Below are 25,511 nucleotides of genomic sequence, written 5' to 3'. Positions count from 1 at the left end.
GATGGGTGGGTTGGAGCGGGTTCAGAGAGAGGGCCAAAAAGGAGGGGATATATGTATATATATAGGGCTTCCCAGGCAGTACTAGTGGAAAAGCACCTGCCTGCCAATGCAGGAGAGGTAAGAGATGCAGGTTCGATCCCTGGATTGGGAAGATCCCCTGGAGGAGGGCATGGCAACCCACTCAGTATTCTTGCTTGAAGAATCCCATGGACAGAGGAGCCCCGCAGACTACAGTCTATAGGGTTGTAAAGAGTTGTACACGACTGAAGCGACTTAGCACTTAGCATATGGCTGATTCACTTCTTCTTTGTACAGCAGAAACTAGCACAACATTGTAAAGCAATTATACTCCAATAAAAAAAAAATATGTATAGATAGAGGGTCATGGAGGGTCAAAGGAAAATGAAGTTAGGCTAAGTCATATGAAATTGTTGATATCCAACTAAAAATAGGGGCTTCCCAACTGGCTCAGGGGTAAAGAATCTGCCTGCCAATGAAGGAGACACAAGTTTGATTCCTGAGTTGGGAAGATCCCCTAGAGAAGGAAATGGCAACCTGCCGGGAGCCAGCGCACGAGATCCCACCCATGACAGAGTCATGGGAAAGAGGAATGATTGAGCACGGCTTCTCAGGCCTCAGGGATTCTCGGAAGGCTGCCTCAGCGCACACCTTAAAGATATCTGTCTTTCTGATGTTTACTATAAAAAACCTCTTCTTATTTTCTTTGACTTAAGCAAAAGGCCTTTCCCGATTTCCTTCTAAAATAGATCATTCTGAAACCTCAAATCAACAAGGCCCCTGAACGGTAGCACCCTAAATAAAATTATCTGGGATATAGAGTATGCTGATCTAAATTCCTTTTGCTAACATATTAGTTTGTTTAATAAATAAGCCTGTGCCTTTAGAGCTAATGTGCATAACTGTTTCTTAATAATAAAATAACATTGAGAGCCTCCGCACAGAAAGCCCCTAAGGGCACAAAACCCTTCGCAGGAAAAAAGGCTTGTTAGGAAATATAAGAAATATTGCTTTATGAAACTGTTACTTAGTCTATATTTACTCACTATGTTTTTACTCTTAACGTATTTAGCCTACATAATGAAAGCATAATAGTTAAAAATTTATAAAGGTTTGGCTTTAATACAAATAATAAGACAATTGTAGATTTAACTGATGATTCTTACTTAGAGCTGACCTTCAGCTTGCTCTTCTATGACTTTATGGGACCACATTCTTTTCTGTTAAGCTCAAGGCATAGAGTAAAATTACCGAAAACAGGTAATTGAAACTTGAAACTTTCTATTGATGAATTCTTTCTTGCTGTGCCTGATACAAAAGTGTTCTGACTGATCAACCCTTATCAATGGAGAGTCACAAGATGTTAGCAGGCCCCCAGGCCAGAAGATGATGTAAACAAAATGAGGCTTTTGGTAACTAAAAACATGCAAACGGTTTCGATGAAGGTCAAAACTGCTGGCCTATTAAGCTGAATTGATAGGCCCATTAAGCTGAATTCATATGCCCATTAAGCTAAATTGGTATGCCCACTAAGCTGATTTGATATGACTCTATACATTTGTTTCTATATACCACAAAAAATATAAAAGCTGTCTTAAAAATAATAAAGTTGGAACACACTTGGAAACACCACGACTCGCTGTGTCTTCTCATTCGTATTGCCGACGCCGTCCATCCTGAGGGAACCCTGACCTGCTGGAGCTGGACTCCGGCAGCAACCCACTCCAGTATTCTTGCCTGTAAAATCCCATGGCCAGAGAAGCCTAGTGGGCTACAGTCTATGGAGTTGCAAAAGAGTCAGACACAACTTAGCAATTAAACAATATAACAACTAAAAGCAGGTCAAAAGTGACCTATGAAAACAGAAATTTCAACAGCTCAATTAATAATATCCAACTGGTGAGCAGAGGGTTTAGTGATACCAGAAGGGGCTTTGGTTCGTGTGTGGATTTTCATAGGCAGCAACGGGCTTGGAGGAAAAGTTATTGGTTAAATGAGGATGTAATAAAGATCACCAGAGTCTCAGGCTCATCAATCCCAAGAATAATGTAATTTTTTAATAGGCAAAAATGTTACAAAATTTTTGGAGTAAAATAATGCATTCATATGTTTCCATAATCTTTATGTCTCAATTTAAAAATATTTCCACATTTAGTTTCTGAAGTACCTCAGCTTTCAGATTCATCGATTCTTGCATAAGTCTGTCCAGAGCTAACAAAAATTCTTATTGTTTTTTACATCTTAAATTTATTACTTGGCTTCATATAATTCAACCTGAACATATTTAAAATTAACAAGCATCAGTATAAACAGAGTACAAGTTATGCAAATGTTCTCATAAACAAAAAGGACGTTCATGTATAGAAATTTATTTTTATAAAGCTAAAACAGAAGAGGCTTTCAAAAGCTAAGAACAGTCTCCTTAACGCTGTGTTGGAAAACTCAGTTTCTGATGAAATTGATGGCATATCCTAAGTATATGTCCCTTTACTTCAAAGTAAGAAACATGGTGGGCAGTGAATGAAGGTAAAACTTTTCAATTTCATACCAAAACAATTTAGAATGATTGCGATTGTTCTGAGTTTACAATTATCTGTGTTTTAATTCCTAAGATATAAATAACACTGTAAGTGCATGCTAAGTTGCTTCAGTCATGTCTGACTCTTTGCGACCCAACGGACTGTAGCCCGCCAGGCTCCTCTGTCCATGGGATTCTTCAAGCAAGAATACTGGAGTGGGGAGCCATGCCCTCCTCCAGGGGATCTCCCCGACCCAGAGATTGAACCGGTGTCTCTTATGTCTCCTGCATTGGCAGATGGGTTCTTTACCACTAGCACCACCTGGTAAGCCCATAAATAACGTTAGGAAAGTTTATAGATTAAAATCAGTCATTTTTACTTCAGTGTGAAAGAAATATCTGGGGATTTTTTTGTTTATTTTTTTATTTATTTTGGCTGTGCCAGGTCTTAGTTGTGCCACATGGGATCTCTCATGGCATGTGAACTCTTAGCTGTGCCTGTGGGATCTGGTTTCCTGAGGATGGAACCCAGGCCCCCTGCATTGGGAGCGCGAAGTCTTAACCACTGGACCGCCACAGAAGTCCTGAAATATCTGTTTTTGTGACCATGAGCAATTTTCTTAACTTTTTTAATGATAAATGGGAGTAAAAATAGTAGTAACTTCATAAGGGCCTTGTAAGGGTTAAAGTAATTGAGATGGTAAAGTGCTTAAAACACTGCCCAGGGGAATGTTTGATATGTATTAACTGTATGTAACAAAGGAGAAGTGTGGCGGACTTTTATTTTACATGCTGGGGTTCGTCCTATATATATTTGTCTTCAACTTGGCTTTTCACTCAACATTAATAACAGATGCTGCCTCTATTGATATATACTCTCTTTCATGGAATCTAAGATCCATCCAGTTTCCGGAGATGTTCAAACGTGAGGACACAGACAGTTGATCCTAATTATTCATGGATTCCATATTTGCAAATTTGCCTACTTGTAAGAATTTATTTGTAACCCTAAAATTAGTATTCACAGTGTTTTCATCATCACTTAAGGACACGCACAGAGCAATGAAAAATTTAAGTTGCCTGATTACACTCGTTCCCACCCGCAGCTGAAAAAGCGATGCCCTGCACTCGTTTCTGCTCTCAGTCTGTGAACAAGTGTCCTTTTCAAGGTCTATTAGATGCCACATCTTTTGTGTTTTTGTGCTTTTTGTCAGTGATTTTGCTGTTTAGGATGGCCCCAAGCATAGTGCTAAAGTGCTGGTGTTTGCTGAAGTGAAGTGTGTCTGGTGTTCCTAAGTGCGAGAAGGCTGTGAGGTGCCTTTCGGAGAAAATGTGTGTTTAATAAATTTCATCTAGGCATGAGTGATAGTGCTGTTGGCTGTGAGTTCAATGTTAATGAATCCACAATATATAAATAAGTGAAAGTCGCTCAGTCATGTCTGACTCTTTTCGACCCCATTGTCTATACAGTCCATGGAACTCTCCAGGCCAGAATGCTGGAGTGGGTAGCCTTTCCCTTCTCCAGGGGATCTTCCCAACCCAGGAATCGAACCCAGGTTTCCTGCATTGTGGGCAGAGTCTTTACCAGGTAAGCCACAAGGGAAGTCCTTAAGGTGTCTTTAAACAGAATCACACATGAAACAAGATAATGTATTGATCAGTTGACAACAGTGCTGGACCAGAGGCTCAGAGGAACCTAATCCTGTATTTCCTCTAGGAGCAGTGGTTCATACTTAGTAATTCAGTATTCACCAGGACTTTATGGAACATCATTACCGAGAATAATGAGAATCAACTGTACATCTTAGATTTGATCAAGTACATTGCTGCTAAGTCGCCTTCAGTCATGTCCAACTCTTTGTGACCCCACGGACTGTAGCCCTCCAGGCTCCTCTGTCCATGGCATTTCCCAGGCAAGAATATTGGAGTGGGGCGCCATCTCCTTCTCCAGGGGATCTTCCCAATCCAGGGATCGAACCTGCGTCTCCTGCATTGGCAGGCAGGTTCTTTACCTCTAGTGCCACCTGGGAAGCAGGTGATCAAGTACATTAGGTCTGGTTTATTCCTTTTAATTGCTTTATCCATTGGTCACATGACTATGCCTCATTTAATTTAGCCATTTCCCCAACCAGTCCACATTTTCACTTTCCCAGTGCTGTGATGAGCATTCTCAAACACATCTCCTTGAGCACATGTGCAACTGTGTTTCTCTAGGACTGGGTCCTGCTTTAAATAGGTATCACCTAATTGCCTTGTAAGGTAGCTCACACCAGCAATGTATGAGAGTAATGATTCCCACTTCCTCCAAACTTTAGCACTCAGGATTAGCAAACATTAAGTTTTGACAGGGAAAAATCATTATCCTGTTTTTAATTTGCATTTGCTTTGCACCCCTAGAAAGCTCTCTTTTTTCCCAGGCTGCTGGCATCAAATTACCCATGGGCATAGAGGTGGTTCTTGTGCAACTCTCAGCGTGTCACGATTCTCCTCTGTAATGAAGGAAATCTAAAGTCGACAACACACCCGCTATCCACTGGTGCGAGGCCCAAGTGATGAGCCTGCTGCTTGACTTCTCACAGAGACCCTGACAGGATTGTTTAGACAGGAGACACGAGGCAGAGAAAATATCTGCTCAGCTGCAGACAGCACAGCAGACGGCTTCTGGGAACAGACTAAAGCCGAGCTTCGCCAGGACCTTGCATGAATTCCTTAGTTTCCCTGAGCTGTGCTTTCTTCACTTGTTGAATAGGGAAATTAAAAGAACTACTGCATAAGGTTTGGAGTGACAGCTTGTTACTAAGGCTTGTTTTGGCTATGTACTATAAAAGAAATTGGAACCAGGAATTTGGTGTAATGGAAAGAGCACTGGATTAGAAGCCAGAAGACCAATGCTCCAGTTTCCCTCTGCCTAGAACAAGTGAGGGACGTTCAGGTAAGCTAGGGAGCTCTCTCTGAGTTATTTCTTCACCTGTAGAATAAAGGCATGTCTGGTGTCTAGGGGCCTTTAGTACAGACACTTCTATTTTCTAGAAGCTGTCCTTTCTTCTCATTTTAAATGTGTGATGACAGGGGGAGCTATGTGTTGTTAGAGGCAGTCCCACTCCTGGCCACTGTTAAGTGTACAGGGTTTGATGACTGGAGCCTTTTCTTGGCATTTAGGCACAAGAATTGAGGAAAGGGGGGCTTCCACCAAGGGCAAGCATATCTGAGGGCTGACAGGGTACATGCTGTCTGCCGAGGAAATCAGATAAATCCAAGGGGAAGCAGAGAGTGGATATGGAAGCAAACCTGGACTGTCATTCACTACACTTCTTATTTCCATGAATAATATAACTCAATCCCCTCTCTTCTAAAGCTAGCTCAAGTTGAATGTCTATTATTTTCAGCCAAAAGAATCCCAAACATTTTTACTAAGGTAGTATAAAAATTTTCTGTCTCTAAAACTCTATAGGTGAGGAATGAGTGATCCTAAGAGCATCTGACCCTAGCGCCTTCCTCTCCTGGGGGACAGGCCTTTGTGACGTGACTGAAGAGAGGGGGATTGTCCTGCCTCCTAGAGTGGCCTGCAGGGGTCTCACACTTCGAAGGCCTTGTAGGTTGAAGCTGGAACAAGGCTTTGTGTTCAGGAGAAAGAATCACTAATGAGCAGACTAACTCATTGGCAGGATTGGATTTTGGATTTTTTTAACTAGGAAGTCTGAACATTCATGAATGTTTATTAATGGATATGTGATTGACCAAAGGAATGATCAAAGGAGGGGTGGGCTGACTGGGGGTCTTGAACTATTACTGGGTATGGAAAGTCAAGGCCTGTGGAAGTCGATCTGGCCTCCCACTGAGTGACAGGGCCTTGAAGGGCTGCAGAAGTGTGGGCTTTACCCAGGCGGGTTGATGGGAGATGTTTCTTAGGAACACCATGGAGTGAGTGAGTATTCAGTCGTGTCTGACTCTTTGTGATCCCATGGACTGCAGCCCACCAGGCTCCTCTGTCCATGGAATTTTCCAGGCAAGACTACTGGAGTGAGTTGCCATTTCCTACTCCGAGGTATCTTCCTGACCCAGGGATCAAAATGCGCCTCTGGCGTCTCCTGCACTGGCAGGCGGATTCTTTACCACTGCGCCACCAGAGAAGCCCAGGAACACCATTAGGGCCTTCCATTGTGCCTGGGTAAGGTGGGGCTCTTAGGGTAGGAACGACCAACCTCCAGGCTTTAAATACCAGGCTAAGCTGATAAAGCCGATATCAAGAGGTTAATTAAAAGCAGCCCTGGGAATTCCCTGGTGGCCCAGTGGTTAGGATTCTGTGCTTTCACTGCTGAGGGCCCGGCTGCAATCCCGGGTTGGGGAACTAGGGTCTTGTGAGTGGCTTGGTGCGGCCAAAAAAAAAGAGAAAGAAAGAAAACAGACAGCCCTACCCAGGTTACAAGTTGTCAGGAGGCTCAGGATAGACATGCATTTTTCAGCCTCTAAATTCAGTGTCCTCTCTCACTGGGTGGCAAAAACGCTGGGTGTCAGCACAGGTAGGTTTTGGTCACCTTGCAGACAGGGCCTCATTCACAGGGCACCCGGCCTCTAAGTTTTTCTTGGCAGCCTGAGAATACAACCTCAGGAGGCCCCCGCTTCCCCGCCCTCAGCTGTGGCTGGTATAGGAATTCACTGCCAGTGGCTACAAGGCCACCGCTGTGCCCGGGTTCATGTCCACACCAGTGAGCGCCAGAGCCAGGACTCCCAGTCAAGGTCAGACCTTCTAATTGTACAATAGAAGTGTCTGCTTTCATCATACCTGGAGACACCTTGTCTCTCCCAATCCACAGATCCAGCCGTGCTTTTCACTTCCGCCCAAAGCACACCAGCCTTAGCCCATCTTCCCTCTGAAATCTCTTCTCCATCTCTATTTTGACCTGTGTCCCTGCCTAGCCTCTCATTTAGCACTTCTCAAGTTGTGGGTTGTGTCTCCTTAGAAGTCATGAAATTAACAGAGACTCTGGACTCATTTTTTTGTTTTGTTTTTGTTTTTAAATAAAGGAGAAAAAAACCATTAAAGATTCATTCTTTTCCTTGCAATCACCCTTCCTACACATTGTATCCAATAAACGGCCATTCTTCTTTCACATCTATGTAGCACATCGTGGTTAAGATGTAGGTTCTGAGCCAGATTGCCTGGGTTCACACCTCGGCTCTACCATTGGATGCTGTGTGACCTTGGTCAAGTTACTGAACTTCTCTGGGTCTCCGTTTCTTCTTCTGTAAAGTGAGAATTATGGGAGCACCTACTTCACAGGTTTGTTGTGAGAATAAAAGCTATCATCAGTATTATCTGCTCTTTAAAGTCCTCCTGGACTCCCTAGGAAGAACCAGGCATTCTGTGATCAGAGCCAGGTGACTTCCCAAGTCTCTGAAGTATACCCTTCATACAGCAAACATCCTGTTTACCTGTGATAAGAGCGTTTTCCCACCAGCCTGAAACCCTCAGGCCTGGCAGCTGGAGGGTAAGTGCTCTGGAACCAGAGAGACTCCAACTCTGCCACTTGAAGCTGCTTATCCTTTCTAAGCCTCAGTTTCTACTTCTGTAAAATGGGGTAATAATAGTACCTGCTTCACAGGGCTGTTATAAGTATTCAGTCAAATAATGTATGGAAAGGTCCTAGCTCAGGACAAAATTAGCTGTTATTATACTATCAGAGGGAGAAGGAAATGGCATCCCACTCCAGTATTCTTGCCTAGAGAATCTGGTAGACAGAGGAGCCTGCTGGGCTGCTGTCCATGGGGTCGCACAGAGTCAGACACGACTGAAGCAACTTAGCATGCATGCATGCATTGGAGAAGGAAATGGCAACCCACTCCAGTGTTCTTGCCTGAAGAATCCCAGGGACGAGGGGCCTGGTGGGCTGTCGTCTATGGGGTCGCGCAGAGTCGGACGCGACTAAAGCGACTTAGTAGCAGCAGCAGCAGTAGCATACTATCAGAGTGTAGCTCAATAAATGTTTAAGGAGCAAAGGAGATTTCCGAAACCCCAAAGAACTGCCATCTGCAACATGGAAGACACTCATCGCTGTTGTCTGAGGATTGGAGGGCAGGTCAAAGCGGAGGCCATCTGCCTGCCCTGCTGGTCCTCCGTGTGTTTGACTGTAATCACACACAACACGGTGCACACTGAATAGGAGTCTACAGTTTCTGATGCCATCTGTTCACGCATCCACACTCCGCAGGTAACATCCCCATTTTACAGATTTGCTCAGCATCTGCACAGTTGACATGGGGGGTAGTCATTGAGACAGCCCTCCACCCTCACCCCCGCAAAGGCGTCCCATCCAACTCCAGCGTGAATGTCGACCTCAGAGCTGGTGGACCTAGCGTGGCTGGACTGCAGAGGTTGCTCGCAGAAAACCGTTTACCTTAAAGGAGGAATGTCTACCTCCCAATGCGAAGAGGGGTGAAACAAGCAAGAGGTTTGGAAGCAGAATGCCTAGTGCCCCCCATCTCTTGGCTGCTTGTTCTTGGGGAATCCACTTAACAAGTTTACAGTCATATAAAAGGGAGGGATAGTACCGTGCTGCCTCCCCAGATTTTTGTGAGGATCAAGTGTGAAAACACAAGAGAAAATGCTTTGTAAATGTTAGTTATTGTGATCTTTCCTGCACAGTTGACAAAGAGGCCCTGGGGCCCCCTTAACCTTTCAAGACAGTTGACAGGTCTGCTCAGCGGAGCCCTGCTATGCGGAGAGACAGGAGCCGGCCTTCTGCAGGGTGGGAAGGGGGATTCAGTTTCTGGGCCCTGGCGAATGAATGAATGGCATAATACTGATGTTCTCTTAGAGCTCTTACAGAAATGAGGTAGGTAGCCAAACTGTCTTTTAGTTTTGCTGCCTGGTCAAAAGGCAGAGAGAAGTTTCTTCTATGAGCAAGTTCACAACCTCACCCTCATCACATTACCTTTCCCTTTGCTGTTCAATTCAGAGAGCTTAGAAAAGAACTCCTCCATTAACATTTTTCCAAGACAAATGAATAAACCCGTCAAAACTGTTACAGGACCAATTTCTTTTTTTTTTTTTTTTTTAATATTTCCAGGAAAGGGGGAGCATAAATTCTGCAGAAGTCATTTAAAGTCATAAACCTTAAAAATGTTTGCAGCGCGTTCTACTGGGTGAAGTTTTCCAGGTGACTCAGGCCACGGCATGCCATAGCAGCCCAGACCCTCTGCGGCGCCAGGGAAATGGGACTTCTGAATATTTTCCAAGTGACATTGCAGAGCGAAAGGTTCTTTTTCCTTCATGGCATTGATTTTTCAAGTAAACCTTTTGATTTTGGAGTAAAAAAATCAATGGGCTCTCTGCTTTTTGAAGTCAATTTTTTCAGTAGAGAACTTTAAAGACACATCAAAAGCACACTGTTCTTCTGTCCTGAGGCTTCGACGGGGTGGGGCGGGGGAGAGGTGATGGAGGGACTTTTTCACATTCTGAGAAGTGGTCCAAAGGTTCCTGCTCCTGGGGAGTCGGAGATGAGTCTGGTCCGTAAGGCCAACCTCCACTCAGACTCCAGGGAAATACTAGTCATCTCAGAATAGACACTCGCTTTTGTTTTCTCATCAAAGAAACAAGACAGTTGGAGGGGACAGAGGCCAGTGGGGGTGAACAAGGCAGGACTGAACACTGTTTTACCAGGTCAGGAGCCTCATCCCATTTCCAGGGACTAGCACAGAGCCTGGGTTGGCACCCTGGGCCCCTGCCCTTCTGGAGGAAGAAGGGACGAGAAGACAGTGGCAGAAACAGGAAACCGAGAAAGGACAAGCTGACCTTCTGGGAGAGCTGAACAGGAGCTCGGCTTGGAGGCTACTGGGAGGAGTCTGGCAAGGAAGGGAGAGTAGGGTTGGAAAGCAGGATGGGGGAAAAGACCTCTAGCGCAGAATAAGGCAGCTCAAGGACTTGGGGAGGCATAACCTTGCAGGAGAAGTTGGGAGGGACCTGCCATCCTATCAAGTGAGGAGGCACCAGGAGCACGTCTTGTCCCCCCCAAACACTAGGCTTCTCTCTGGGTTGAGAAAACATCCACAGCTAGCACCACTGTAGAGCAAAAATGCCTGGTATTCCACGCCATCCAAGGAGAAGTTACATTTTTCCCATTTTCACACTTACTCCAACTCATGAATTCCAACCTAGGTAATGCCAGGCCAATCCAAGGTGCTGGAGGAAAAATTCCCCTCCCTATTCTGACTCATTATGCAGCTTGAGTGTAAATGTCCCTTCCCCAGGGAAATCTCTCTGAGCCCCTGGCCTAGGTCAGGTCCTGCCCTGAATTCTTCCTCCATTACACTTACAACTGTAGTTACTTACTTATTTGTAACCTGCATCATTATTAATGAGTGTTCTTGGCCAGAGAGTGAACCCCAAGAGAACACTATGTCTTACCTTGACCTTTGCTAAAGACCCCTTGCCAGCACAGTACCTGGGACCAGGGAGCACAGAATGAACACGGGAAGATGAATGACCTCATCCCAGCGATGCCCCGAGAAGAGCCACAGAGGAGCAGGACTTACTGCACAACTTCTTCTGGAACACTGAGGTCAGCGTCTCAATCTGGCTGAAGTTGGCCACCAGGAAGACGTGGTCCTCGTGGGGCTCGCTCCCGATGGCCTTGAGGGTGTTGAAGTCCACCTGGCCCACACCGATGGCAAAGATCAGGATGCCCGTGTCCCGGGCCTTTGCAGCCACCTCGGCCACCGAGTCCTGGGGCCTCCCATCGGTCACGATCATTATGACCCGAGGCACGTTCTCCCTCAGGGGCCGGGCCCCCTCTGCTTCCGAGAAGGCGATATTCAGGGCGTACTGGATGGCCAGCCCCGTCATGGTGCCCGTGGACAGATGCCGCATCCTCTTGACAGCGCGCTCCACCTCGGACTTCCTCTTGAAGGTCTTGAGGGAGAACTCGTTCTTGACCGTGCTGCCATACTGGAGCAGGCCCACACGGGTGACGTCAGGGCCAATGTCCAAGAACTGCAAGATGTCCATGATGAACTCCTTGACCTTTGCGTAGTCCTGGGTGTTGACGCTGCGCGAGCTGTCAATGATAAAGACCACGTCCGCTCGCTTGTTTTCACAGGTACTCCCTGGGAAAAGAGGGGAGGGCAAACATATCATAAGAGTATTAAGCATAAATATCCAACTATATATAAATTATCAAGGAGATCAAACCAGTCAGTCCTAAAGGAAATCAGTCCTGAATACTCATTGGAAGGACTAATGCTGAAGCTGAAGCTCCAATACTTTGGCCACCTGATGCAAAGAACCAACTCATTAGAAAAGACCCTGATGCTGGGAAAGATTGAAGGCAGGAGAAGAAGGGGACGACAGAGGATGAGATGGTTGGATGACATCACTGACTCGATGGACATGAGTTTGAGCAAGCTCTGGGAGATGGTGAAGGACAGGGAAGCCTGGTGTGCTGCAGTCCCTGTGGCCTGCAAAGAGCTGGACACAACTGAGAGACTGAACAACAACAATAAATTATCAACAGATAGCCAACAAGGACCTCCTGTAGCACAGGGAACTATTTTCAATATTTTGTAATAACTTATAAGGAAAGGGAATCTGGAGAAGTTATATCTATCTGTGTAACTGAATTGCTGAGCTATATACCTGAAACTAACATGATATCACAAATCAAATATACTTCAATTAAAAATAAATAAAATAAGATTGTTAAGGAACCAATGCAGGTTGGAAATCCTAGGGCCAGGGATCACCTTTCAAATCTTCATCATTTTTCTTCACTCAGGAAGATTGTAAGGATGTATATGTGCATGACTGGATGATCATGAATATTGGCAGCAAACAAGATACTATTTCTTTTTACAAAATAAGTGAACTTCAGTTTCTAGAAAGTTATCAATGTAGTTTTTAGGTGGGCAAACATCTGAGCAGTGTCAAAGTTACTTTATTATTTACTGCACAGCACATTAGCTTGGCTGGATACGGCAGGAAGTATAGAAGATGCTTAGGACGGGGACCCAAGTCAAGGAGTATACAGTCTACCTGGGGAGACTTAACTAATGGAAAAAGGAAAGAATAACTAGTATGAAACTGTGTAGTGCTGATGCTAGGTGTTCAGAGAACAGAGATATTAGTGGGCTGGGGTCAGGGAGATGGGACACAAGCTGGCTTCACAGATGTATAGTGTCTGGACTGTGAGAAGGAACACATGCAGATGAACCCATGAACAAAAGCCCAAGATGGCATGAATACAGCAGACGATAGAATGAGTGTTGAAGGCACTGCTAAGAGTTATGGATAGGAATGAAGTTGGAGGGGTAGCTTGAAGCCAGTTACAAAAATGACTTTAAATTCAGATTGAAATTTGTACTGCTACCACAGCTGATGGGCATAATATGATTAGCATTATATTATGTAACTTATCTCTTCTGTAGGGAAGTTATGTAATAAAAGGTCAGTTGAATGGGGCAGAAGTTTGTGGAGAGAATATGGACAAAGGAACCCTCATACATGGTTGGTGGGAATGTAAATTGGTGCAGGCACTGTGGAAAACAATATGGAAGTTCCTCAAAAAACTAGGACTAGAACTACCATATGACCCAGCAATTCTACTCCCACATATTTATCTGAAAAAAACCCAAAAACATTAATTCAAAAAGATATACACACTTCAATGTTCATAGCAGCATTATTTCTAACTGCCAAGATAAGGAAGCAACCTAGGTGTCCATGAACAGATGAATGGATAAAGAAGATGTGGTATACATAATCAATGAAATATTACTCAGTCATAAAAAAGAATGAAATTTTGCCATTTGTGACAACATGAATGAACCTCGAGGGTATTATGCTAAGTGAAATAAGTCAGACAGAGAAAAACAAACTGCTATCATTTATATGTGAAATCTAAAAAATAAAACTAGTGAATAAAACAAAAAAGAAACAGTTCTCTATAGAGAACAAACTAGCGGTTACCAGTGGGGACAGGGAAGGGGTGGGGCAATACACCAGTTAGGGATTAAGAGGTACAAACTTCTACGCACAATATAAGCTACAAGGATATATCGTACAATGGAGGGAATATAGTCAATGTTTTATTTTATTTATTTCTGCCTCGCAATGAAACTTGCAGAATCCTAGTTCCCTGACTGGGGATTAAACCTGTGCTCTCGGCAGTGAAAGCACAAAGTTCCAACTGCCGGACTGCCAGGGAATTCCCCAATACTTTATAATGAGTATAAATGGAGGCTAACCTTTAGAACCTGCGAAGCACCATGTTGCACACCTGTAACATATAATATTGTACATCAACTATACCTTAGGTTTTTTAAAAAAAAGAAAAAAAAGGTCAATTGAGTCGGGTAGGGGTATGCAGTGTGGACAATCCAGACCATTGTTGCACTAATCTGGTTGAGAAGGAGACAATCTCAACCAGGGGTGGGGGGCTGGCAGGTGGGGGCAGCAGTGGAAATGGAGACGGTACCTGGCCAAGAAACATTTCAACAAAGGACACAGTTAAACTGGAAAAAAGGCAAGTGTCGGAGTCTCTCCATTACCAGCGCAATTGCCAGCTTACTCCTCCAGCGCTGAAGCAAGAAGGCAGTCTGGAAAGAGAATGAGATGACAGGCCTCCTGCCGCACAGGGTGGAGGTGGAGGCTGGGCGTTCCTCCTGGAATTTCTCCCATGTTCTAAGTGATGGCCTCCAGCCTCTCTCCCCTTCCTCCCTCCCTTTCCCAGACTTCCCGCTGGTAAATCCCAATTTAACAGGGATTAGAAGAGGGATCTCAAATGCCTGCCCTAAATCCCAATCAGCACAGCTGCAAGAAAGAGGGAGAAAGCCAAAAATGAAGTGAGCCCAGTCACTGAAATGACAAGTGGGAAAGGCCAGTGAGGTCACCCTATCCAGGCCAGCCTGCCAGGTCCTGCCTCGCCCCTGAGCGCCTGCATGCACACACCTCGTGCATTGCAGCCTCACACACCTAACAATTTCAGGGGCAGAAGCATATACCCCCCCAACCCTCAGACCAGCATCATGGCAGAAAGCTGACCTTCTGTGGCACCCACATATAACACTGGGGGCTGGGTGAATTTAAGGTGAGTTTCTCAAACCAGAGCCTCCAGAAACTGCCTTTGAGGACCCAGGGATAAGATCAATATCGACCCTGACATTTTAACATCTTGACTCCAGACGGCTTTCATCACTATGGTCTCATGTGGTTTCCAGAACAAGCTCTGAAGAGCAAGGGAACCACATCCGTTGGATAGATGAGAGCATGAAGGTGTTGAGAGTTTGAAAATCTCTTATACTTTAGGAACAGAAAAACTCTGTGGAGGACCAACACCTAACTGGGCGGTTGTGAGGCTCTGAGGATTAGCTGCAGGCAAAGAGCTAAGTCTTGGGCCCAGTAGGTGGGACCCCCCGCCCCAATATGTGGGAGCTTCACAGGCAGGCTCTGCTCCACCCACAGGGCCCTCCACCCCTCTCCTTCCTCAGTCCTCCCTGTGCCAGGCTCCAGCTGGGGAGGGGCAGGGTGGCCGCGGACAGCTGTGTACCTGCCCGAGGAAGTGCGAGGGCCTGAAATCCAGCCCAGTCCTGAGCCCCAGGGGCTGCGTCCACTTTGGAGGCCCCTGGAGGGGTTGCCGTTCTCTAATTTCCATGCAAAGTGTCTGTGGTCTAGCATGTGGCCCTGGGTCAGGGCAACACATGACAGACCTGCCAGGATTGAGTCTGGACACCCACCCCCTGCTCTACCAGCTTCAGTCTGAACTGACTGCGGGGAGAACAGGACCCAGTGATCTCCACCTGCTCAGGAGGACTGGAACCAGCCTGGACCCGGCCACGTGGGAGGATATTAACGAAAGGCTCCTTGGAAGGGAGGGTGGGATGGAGACAGCAGACTGGCTCCCTAAGAACGCTCTTCCTCTGGAAGCAGAGGTCCCCCCGGAACTGGGATTCTTCCTGTGGGTCTTGGTTTCCACGTCAGCATCTCGGCAAGCATCACAATCAATTTAAAGGGGAATCTGGAAGTTGCACAGGGAATGATGTGCTCCACTGGATTCCTTCCCATCAAAACAAATGGGGAGTTTTCCACAACGCCTGGCATTTACAAAAGCACCTCAGAGGTTCGAAAGGGTATTGGAGGGAACCTCCAGGGAGCTGTGACTGAGAGTTGAAAACAATGAGTTCTGGCAGCCCGAGTGACCGACTTTCTCCAGGACGTCTCCTCGGTTCCCTCGAGAGCTCAGAAACATAGCTTTTGCAGCCTGTCCTGGAAAGAGCTGGTTCAGTGGTCCTCAGACTTGAGGTGTCTCCCAATTCCCTGAAGGACTGTTAAAAACTAAGGTTGGTGGGCCTCACTTCCAGAGTTTCTGATTCTGTAGGCCTAACCTGGCACATAAAAATAAGGATTTCTAACAAGTTCCTGTGTGAAGTTGATGTCACTGGTCCAAGGACCACACTCTGGGAAACCATGAGTGTAGGACCTAGAGAGTTTTCTGGAGAAAGGAAGTTCTGGTAAGTCTTGACCTCATATCTTACTGTGGATTACCAATGTGGGAAACTGGTCATCTCTGCAGCCATGCAGTGGGGATACAGTTTAAGTCTTGAGTCAACGTTTGTAGAATTAAGCGGAATTCCGGGTAATGCAGCAAGGCTTCAGCTGGAAGGCACTGAGTCAGAACTGGCAGTTCAAGGAGACGGATTCAAATCCGAGTCAAAAAGTGCTAGAGTAGGTCTCAGTTCAGTCAGTTCAGTCACTCAGTCACGTCCGACTCTTTGCGATCCCATGGACTACAGCACACCAGGCTTCCCTGTCCATCACTAACTCCTAGAGCTTACTCAAACTCATGTCCATTGAGTCAGTGATGCCATCCAACCATCTCATCCTCTGTCGTCCCGTTCTCCTCAGGTCTAGGTCCTGCTGAGTCCAGGACTCAAATCTTTGCCACTTTATGAGGGAACGCAGCCACTTTCGAACTTTTGGTCCAGGAACTCACAGACTAACAAAGTCTTAGGGCAGGAAGGATCTAAATAGAGTCCAAGTATTTCACTTTACAGAAGGGTAAACTGAGGCTCAGAGAGGTGACTCCACCTCCACGAGGCCCCAGGGCTCACTAGGGTCGGGCCTGGGACCATCCGGGTGCCTTCTCCCCACTTCATGGCAGGCGCCTGGGAAAAGTCTCGATACTGCTGGCATTGGAATACGAGCTTTGTAAATACTCGAGGACATTCTGAAATATTTGCCTTCACAGTTTCTCCATCCAGGAACTGCTGAGAGATCTTTCCAGAAACATCTCCCCTGTGTGTGTTCCTCTCACATATCAGCTCTGATAAACAGCATCCCTGTCTAATTAGCCCAAGAGAAGAATACACACAATCTTCCATCTTGCCTTTCACTGTAGACATTCTGCAGCAGTTGGAAGAGGGTATTGGGCACATCATAAAACGCCATCCCCCAAGCCAAAAAGTGACGGTCTGAGCCTTGTGAACAGTACTTCCAGTTCTATCAGCTCGACTCCACAGCCTACTCACTGGGCAAACAAGTGTCTCTTCCCCTCGCAGAGAAGGTGAACCTGAGCCAGAACAATTTTAAGCCACATTCCCACCCCAGAAGGATTACAATGTGCAGCCTTGGAACCATCTCTTTCCTCTCAGGATTGTAGATTTGTTACTAATCGGGTCTCTCTTGCTGCGGCTAAATTCAATTATAGCCATGTAATTGCATAGCAAATATTTGGTACCATCTGCCCAGAGAGGTCAGGGCAGGTTTGGAGAAGGAAGGTATGTGAATCTCCATGATGAGGGTAAAATAATTTCATCCAGACACTGAAAGGGGCTCTGTGAAACAGCAACATTTCTCTAATGCTGGAGAAAGTGGCCATGAGCCAAGAGCTAAAACTGTTCTTGTTACTAGGACTAACCAGAGGGGTTTCTTTAATTCCCAAGAATGATGAGAAACACTATGGAACATGATTCAAAGGTCACAAATGCTTAGTGAAACAAGCAAACACAGGCTTGCCCTGTGACCTCAGGGCAAGCCCAGCCAATGTCACTTACCATCCATGTGGTCTATAGCCTTCCCTTCACCTTTTTGGCCCTCAGTCTCTTCTTCTGTGAAATGAGGATAATAATACCTCACAGGACTATCGTGAGACTCAAAAGAGAATATAATAATAATTTATAGCTGGACTGTTTATTGGGTACCTAAAAGTACTTGACTTGTTCTGAGTACTTTTACACAGAGTGACTTATTTATTCTTCACACCCAACTTAGCAGGTAGGTACTATTCCCATTTTATGGATGAGAACAGTGAGTCTAGAAAGGTTAGATGCCTAGATTAGGGTCTCATCTGAACCCAGCTCCATAGCCCATGCTCTTAAGCACCAAGCAATGCTCAGAAAGGTTTCTGTCCTTTTAGACCTGCCCTTCCCAGCACACTCAAGATGCACCAGAACAGCACTGGCTCTCTGAGGTCAGTTCTTTCCTTCCCTGGAATCGGGGCCTGAAGCTATGGCCCGAACTTGCCTGCCTCCTGCCAAGTGCTTCTCCCCTGCTAAATGCCTATTTGTAATTTTTTTTAATTTAATAAAATGATGAAAACAGATGCTTGCCTCCCTGAAGAGCAGCATCTCAGTAAATGAGGCTGCTAGTTGTTCACATTCTCCTGTGCTTGACAAGTGCCTCCTGTGAGATCAGGAGAAGCAGGGCCCTGGGGGAAATAGAAAGTCAAGGTCGCTGGCCTTTGATGGGCTGTGGGGAACAGGAGAAACATGACCTGGACCACAGGCAAATGCCCAAGGTAGGGTGGAGAAGGGAGACAGATTTCAGAAAACGTGATGCTTCTTAACAATTCCCAGCAAAGTTCCCACAAGTAGGTGGTGTGTGGGCACTTGAAAAAATAACTGTGGGGACTTCCCTGGTGATCCAGTGGTGGAAAGTCTGCCTTGCAATGTGGGGGGACTCATGTTCAATCCCTGGTTGGAGCTGGCTCCAAGATACCACAGAGCAACTAAACCCATGTGCTGCAACTATTGAAGGCCAAGCCATAAGTAGAGAGTGTGTGCACCACAACGAAAAATGCTGCATGATGCAATGAAGATCCCGAAAGTTGCAACTAAGATCTGATGCAGCCAAAATAAATAAATATTTTTTTTAAAAAAAGAACTAAAAAAAGGAATGATACAAGGGGAAAAATGGAGTAATTTCTAGGACAGCGCAACAGTGAATGGACAAGAGCACCAGAATAGGATTTCCAGGTGGCATTAAAGGCCAACTTGAGGGTAGTGAGCATGAAACTGAAGGGACACTGATAGCATGGTTGTGTGCTTTGCTCTGGCTACACTTGGCTACACGGGTACAGGAGGAAAGCACGAGGAAGTTGATATAACCAGGGTTGTCATGCAGCCAAGAGTTGATGGATCAGGAAAGCAACAAAGGTAGGTGACAGAGCAACTATAAGGTTTCCTATGAAATTAAGCTGGGGGAATATGAAGTAGAAGATAGGAAGGGGTGAAGGGCAGAGAAAAAGCAGTGGGGTCAAGGGACTGAAAGTCTAGATAAGGTCAAAGGACTGTTGAAGTTGGAATCCTAGAAGGGGTGAGCTGAGGGGAAATAGGAGGTTTAAATTGAGATTATGAAGGAACTGCGGTTATTGTAATCGCAGGGTCAGGAGTATGATAAGAGAGGTCGCTGGCTGAGATATGGTGGAGGACAAGAATACTCCAGGAACGATCCCGCGAAGAAGGGAGCGTTCATGCAGATATTGAAATCACCAAGAATTATAAGAGTAATGTTGGAGACAGTGGCAGTGAGCCAAGAGCTAAAGCTCTTCTTATTATTAGGACTTTAATTCCCAAGAGTAACCAGAAACACTGTGAAACATGATTCAAAGGTCACAAAGGGACAGAGGAAAAACTAGCTTACCAAGAGTTTCAAAGGGAGAAAAGCAGTTTTATGATTAGAGAAAGTGGGGGTGGGGACCTGAGGGGGAGGGAGAACTTGATGATTGTGAACCAGAAGGAGATTGAGAAGGGGTAAAAATGCACAATTTATGTTTTTATTCCTAAATGGGATAGATCAGGAGAATCAGAAGAAATTTATAGTTTGGATCTCAACAAGGCAATTAACTGACTCCAGTGAGAAAGAAGGGGCTTCCCTGGTGGCTCAGAGGTAAAGAATTCACCTGCCAATGCAGGAGATGCATGTTGAGTCCCTGGGTCAGGGAGACTCTCTGGAGAAGGAAATGGCGACCCACTCGAGTATTCTTGCTGGCATAATCCCATGGACAGAGGAGCCTGGTGGGCTTCAGTCTATGGGGTCACACAGAGTCAGACACAACTGAAGCAACTGAGCACACACGTACGCACACGCAGAGTGGGGAAGAATTGTAGATTCCACATATCCAGACCAGTTAGGTAGAACACTTAAGGAGAGCCAATCTTCGAACAAATATTTAGTGAGGACCTATTGTGTGTCAAGGAGAAGGCAATGGCACCCCACTCCAGTACTCTTTTGCCTGGAAAATCCCATGGACGGAGGAGCCTGGCAGGCTTCAGTCCATGGGGTCGCTAAGAGTCGGGCACGACTGAGCGACTTCACTTTCACTTTTCCCTTTCATGCATTGGAGAAGGAAATGGCAACCCACTCCAGTATTCTTGCCTGGAAAATCCCAGGGACAGCGGAGCCTGGTGGGCTTCTGTCTATGGGGTCGCACAGAGTCGGACACGACTGAAGCAACTTAGCATTATGTGTCAGGCTCTGGGGACAGAATGAAGGGAAGACTCCCAATTGCGAATAGCAGGCATAGAGACAAATAATAATAATAGAATTAAATAAAATAGGCAGAGGAAAAAGATAAACAGAGTGCTCAGAGTGAGAGGAAGAGCGTGGGTGGCCATCTTTGGTGTGGGTACCCAGGCTCTAAGGCAGGCTCAGCAAGGCCCCCTTCTCCTCCCTTGTCCCTGGCAGACTTTACTAATCAATCCCTGTCCTCTCCCACTCAGCCTGGACTCAGCCTCAGGATACTGTCAACACTTCCCTGCAAATAATGGAATTATTTTGCCAACCTGGTTACAGAGTCTGGGGGCCTCTGCAACAAAGGCTCAAGTGCTCAATTTTATTCACTTCTAAGAAGCCGAGTAAAGGTAAGTTAGCTAACCATACTTTTGAGACATTGTCTGAGAATTAGTGCAAACTTAACCACTTTTCAATGAGAAATAAGAAGGGTGGCCATGTAGACGGTGTGCACACAAACTTCTAGACAAAGACACACTTGGGATGGAGGGCTGCTGTAGGCATGGGGTCAGGACAAAGCAAATAGAAATGTCCTAAGAAATGGTCTCCTCAAACTGTACAAGTGGTATGTATTCTCCATTATAAGAATATAAAATAGCACATTGGAATTCAGGAAATTGCATCCCATAGGCATTTAGTCTGTGTGTATTGAACTAGATGGGCCTAACAAAGACAGACAGACAGACTGAGAGAAAAGACTACCTCGTAACACCCACCATCACACTCCATGTGCACCTGCCCACGGACGCCTGAGGTGTGGCCCCTGTGGCTACCTCATGTGTTCTCTCCCCACGTGCCTGCAAACTGTGTCCAGCCCTGAGGTTTACAGGTGATTTTATGGATATTTCAGAGGCAGTTTGGAGCACCTTTGATTTTTCCTCCCAGTGAGACTTAGCTTGCAACTGCCCTGTACTTAGGGCACTTGACTGGAGCACGGTGGTCCTTGGCCAAGGCTGAAAGGACTCCATTTCAATCCTTCCCTCCCTTATTCCCCTATTAGTCAGTCAGCAGCTGCTGAGTTACCTCACGCCAGCCATTTTACAGTGCAGTTGATGAGCCATGGCTTTCTCCGAATCAATCATGCTCCACTCACATCTCCCTAAAGAACCCCTGGGGAGTGATCTGAAAAGTTGATTATATTATATTAGGGAGACACCCTGGACTTCTTAATGGGATTGAAGACATATCGTAGACTCATTAGCAAATCATTCCCCGCTTGGTAACATTTTCCACACCGTTTTCCAAACTCTGGGAGTATTTGTGGTTCTCTGTACACCACTACACACAATGCTGGAAGGAATCGGTAAAAAGCTGAATAACAGAATCAGGGCCAGAAAGGATTTCTGAAGGTTGGAATAATGAGTCAAAATGAACAGGAGGATATCTAAGTGGTATAAATGTCACACCCTGCACATAAAGTTCAAAAAATCAACTGTATAAACCACAGAAAGGAGACAATCGGATTGACAGCCAGTCTCACGATAAAATCTCCAGTCAGGAGAGCAAATCCCAAGCCTCGCACACTGAACCCAAGAATCCCAGCCCTCTCCCCTTGCACTAATCCATTCCAGCCTCAGAATCGAAGCTCAGCCACAGGAGTCCTCTCAGCACAACACCCCTCACCCCCTTCCCACCACCCAGTGCCTGGAGTCGGGGACCGGGGGGCTTACAAAAATGAGATCAATTTGCCCAGCCAGCCATTTTCTCCACTCACTCCCATTAGATCCCTCTCCAGACCTTAAGGCCCCATCATCTTATCAATGGCTTTCCTGACCTGGGAGATAAGAGAGACTCTCCCAACAAATGGACCTTGCTCTTCCCCTCTTTATAGCAGAACTTTCCTCTGAATAAATATTTTGGTGAGTTTTGTCAGTCACAGTAGCTCAATTTGGCAGTTGTGAGTTCTCAGTATAAACCAGCCCAGGATGCTGTCTCCTCAAAGCAATTTCTCCAACAGCCACCCTCCTAAGGGTCACCGACAGCAAGGTCATGGGAGAGTGAACTAATGAACTCTTGAGCCTCCTAGACCCGCCCACCTTGCCTTGTCCTATACCTTAAACCCCAGCAATATCTAACAGTCTGTATTGGGTTGGCCAGAAAAAGTTTGTTCAGGCTTTTCCATAAGACAGTATGGAAAACTCGAACAAACTTTTTTGGCCAACTCAGTAGTTCCTTATACACCATCCTCCTTCAAGTACCTCCTCAGCTTAAGACTCAGCCCTGTGGTCACCTATGTCTTAAGCATTCTCCTCCCAGCATCTCATATATGGAGACACTAGCCACATGCAATGTCTTCTATGAATCCCTAGTACCCAGCAGAGTGCAACACACATAGATGCTCAGTTGGTCCTGGCTTCTTTTTGTCAATGTGCCTATGTGGAGGGAGGTGTGGGAGAGTGAAAAGAGAAGCTGTAGACTCTCCTCCACATAGTGGGCTGTGGCAGCTGGTCAGAGCAGGTACAATAAACACAGCCCACAGTGGGGACCCTCAATGTCCTGATCACATCAGAAGCACCTGGGGGTGCTTATTTAAAATGCTGAATCCTAGGCAGCACCCTAGACCCAGTGAATTAGAGTCTTTGAGGCTGAGGCCCAGGAATCTGCACTTAGACAATTGTTCCTGGTGATTCTTAGGTGCAGCGAATAAGAAGACTCTACCCCAAGGGACGTGTGAGCCTGAAAGACGATCAGAGAAGCCAGGGAGCAAGAATCCAGAAGAGACCCCTTCTTATGCCCCGGCACCCCACTCCCTCCCCAAGGCCAGGAGAAACCTGGTAAATACGGAAACCTTACATCCTGTATTCCTTTTTTTTTTGTAATTTATTTATTTAAATTGGAGGATAATTACTCTACAATATTGTGGTGGTATTTGCCATACATCGACATGAATCAATCATGGGTGCACATGTGTCCCCCCACCCTGAACCCCCGTCCTACCTCTCGTGGGTTCTGATCCATTGTCAGATCATGCACAGGTCAGTTTTCTCCTGGTTTTTGATTAGACTCAGTAAAAGCAAAATAGGCACCATTATTACCTCTAACTTATAGTTGAGGGCGCTGAGTCTTAGGGAGGCTAAATGACAAGTCTGCTGGCATGAGGAGAATGATTGGTGGAGAGAAGAGATTTCATACCCTAGCCAGTCTGATTCCAGTGCCTGTATTTTTAGCCACTGTTTCTCAGCAGGTGACCTAGCATGAAGTGTCTCTTCTGAACAGAAAAATGTCCCAGAGAAGAGCCTAAGGAAGTTATCCTCCCGGTCAGCAGTTAACACAGTGATAGTGAAAGTTTCTGACTCTGCAACCCCTTGGACTGTAACCCGCCAGGGTCCTCTGTCCATGGAATTCTCCAGGTAAGGATATTGGAATGGGTTGCCACTTCCTTCTCTGGGGGATCTTCCCGACCCAGGGATTGAACCCAGGTCTCCCTCATTGCAGGCGGATTCTTTACCATTACTAAGATCATGGCATCCGATCCCATCACTCATGGCAAATAGATGGGGAGACCATAGAAACAGTGACAGACTTTATTTCTTGGGCTCCAAAATCACAGCAGATGGTGACTGCAGCCATGAAATTAAAAGACGCTTACTCCTTAGAAGCAAAGCTATGACAAACCTAGACAGCATATTAAAAAGCAGAGACATTACTTTGCTGACAAAGTTCTGTCTAGTCAAAGCTATGGTTTTTCCAGTAGCCATGTATGGATGTGAAAGTTGGACTACAAAGAAAGCTGAACACTGAAGAACTAATGCTTTTGAACTGTGGTGTTGGAGAAGACTCTTGAGAGTCCCTTGGACCGGAAGGAGATCAAACCAGTCAATCCTAAAGGAAATCAATCCTGAATATTCGTTGGAAGGACTGATGCTGAAGTTGATGCTCCAATACTTCAGCCACCTGATGTGGAGAACTGACTCACTGGAAAAGACCCTGATGTTGGGAAAGATTGAAGGCAGGAAGAGAAGGGGACAACAGAGGATGAGATGTTTGGATGGCATCACCAACTCAATGGACATGAGTTTGAGCAAGCTCCAGGAGTTGGTGATGGACAGGGAGGCCTGGTGTGCTGCAGCCCATGGGGTTGCGAAGAGTCGGACACGACTGAGTGACTGAACTGAACTAAATATATGGGAGGGCCAGTGGCAAAGACTTGAATGAGACTCAGGAGTTAAAGCTCAACTTAAGACATACTCCCCTAAGTGCAAAGTCCTCTTCACATAAGAGACGCGGGTTTGATCCCTTGTTTGATGCAGGGTTGTCAAAAAAACACAGTATCTGTGAAGCACGATAAAGCAAAGCACAATAAAACAAGGTCTGTCCGTACAATGCTGGTGCTCTGTGGCTGTTGACACATAGACGATGCAGTCCCTGGCCTTACAGGGCCACAGTCCAGGGTCTCAGCGGCGCTCACATACAGATGACTGCAGAATGAGGCAGGGAAAATGAATTATTATTTGGTAAGCACAACATATGCTTAGCCAGAACAGCTGAACCTTCAACCACAAGGAACAGTCAGTAGAGACTGTACTTATGAACACGGAGGCATGAATCCAGCAAAGACACAGAGCAAATATATTTCTATGTCTTGGCCCATTACTGAGGATAAAAGGATCAGTGTACATTCACAGAGGTGATTTCTGTGGTCTTCCGCCCACAAAGACCTGCTTTGAAAGCCATTTGATACCATTCACGTGCTTCTCTCAAGCACTGAGATATGGTCTGAATGTCAACTTTCATTCCATCACCTTTCCAACACCTACAAGCAGCACCAACGTTCACAGACACTTGGTGAAACTTATTGCCAGATTTGATCTGTGTACTCTTTAACCCAAACCAAGAAGAGCCCCTGCAGGATGGATTCTGTCTGCTGTAGAGATCCACACTGGGACATTTTTATGTAAAATATACTTGCCAGTGTCATGATGCGTTTGCTTTTGTTTAAAAGAAGATTCTAGTGGATGAGCCTGCATCTTTGGCTAGCAATGGTGCTCCATAAACCAGAGACATGGGCCAGTAGTGCCCTGAGGGAACCTAGGCTGACACCAGCTCAAATTTCTATTCTCCCTGCAGACCGTCATAAATTCCTTTAGGAACACAGCTTTCTAAAGCCCTCGGGGAGTGTGCACCAACGAGCCAGTGAAATGGAAAAGAAAAAAAAATGAAGAAAGGAAAAAAACATGCCACATCACACCAGTCTCC

General features: G+C 45.8%; 1 protein-coding gene across 4 annotated transcripts in view; it reads right to left on the bottom strand.

Annotated features, from left to right (window-relative positions):
• The window catches only part of MATN2 (matrilin 2), a 165,617-nt gene that overhangs the window by 99,253 nt on the left and 40,853 nt on the right, over positions 1-25,511 (bottom strand). For all 4 annotated transcript variants that reach the window (XM_081505204.1, XM_081505206.1, XM_081505205.1 and 1 more), the window contains exon 3: positions 11,069-11,638. In XM_081505204.1, coding sequence (XP_081361330.1) covers positions 11,069-11,638 — 570 coding nt within the window. The remainder of the gene's footprint in view (positions 1-11,068; positions 11,639-25,511) is intronic.

This window comes from Giraffa tippelskirchi, chromosome 6, assembly GCF_054371585.1.
Source record: "Giraffa tippelskirchi isolate mGirTip1 chromosome 6, T2T-mGirTip1v1.2.pri, whole genome shotgun sequence".
NCBI classification, from domain to species: domain Eukaryota; kingdom Metazoa; phylum Chordata; class Mammalia; order Artiodactyla; family Giraffidae; genus Giraffa; species Giraffa tippelskirchi.
This window is presented reverse-complemented; position numbering and strand designations above follow the sequence as displayed.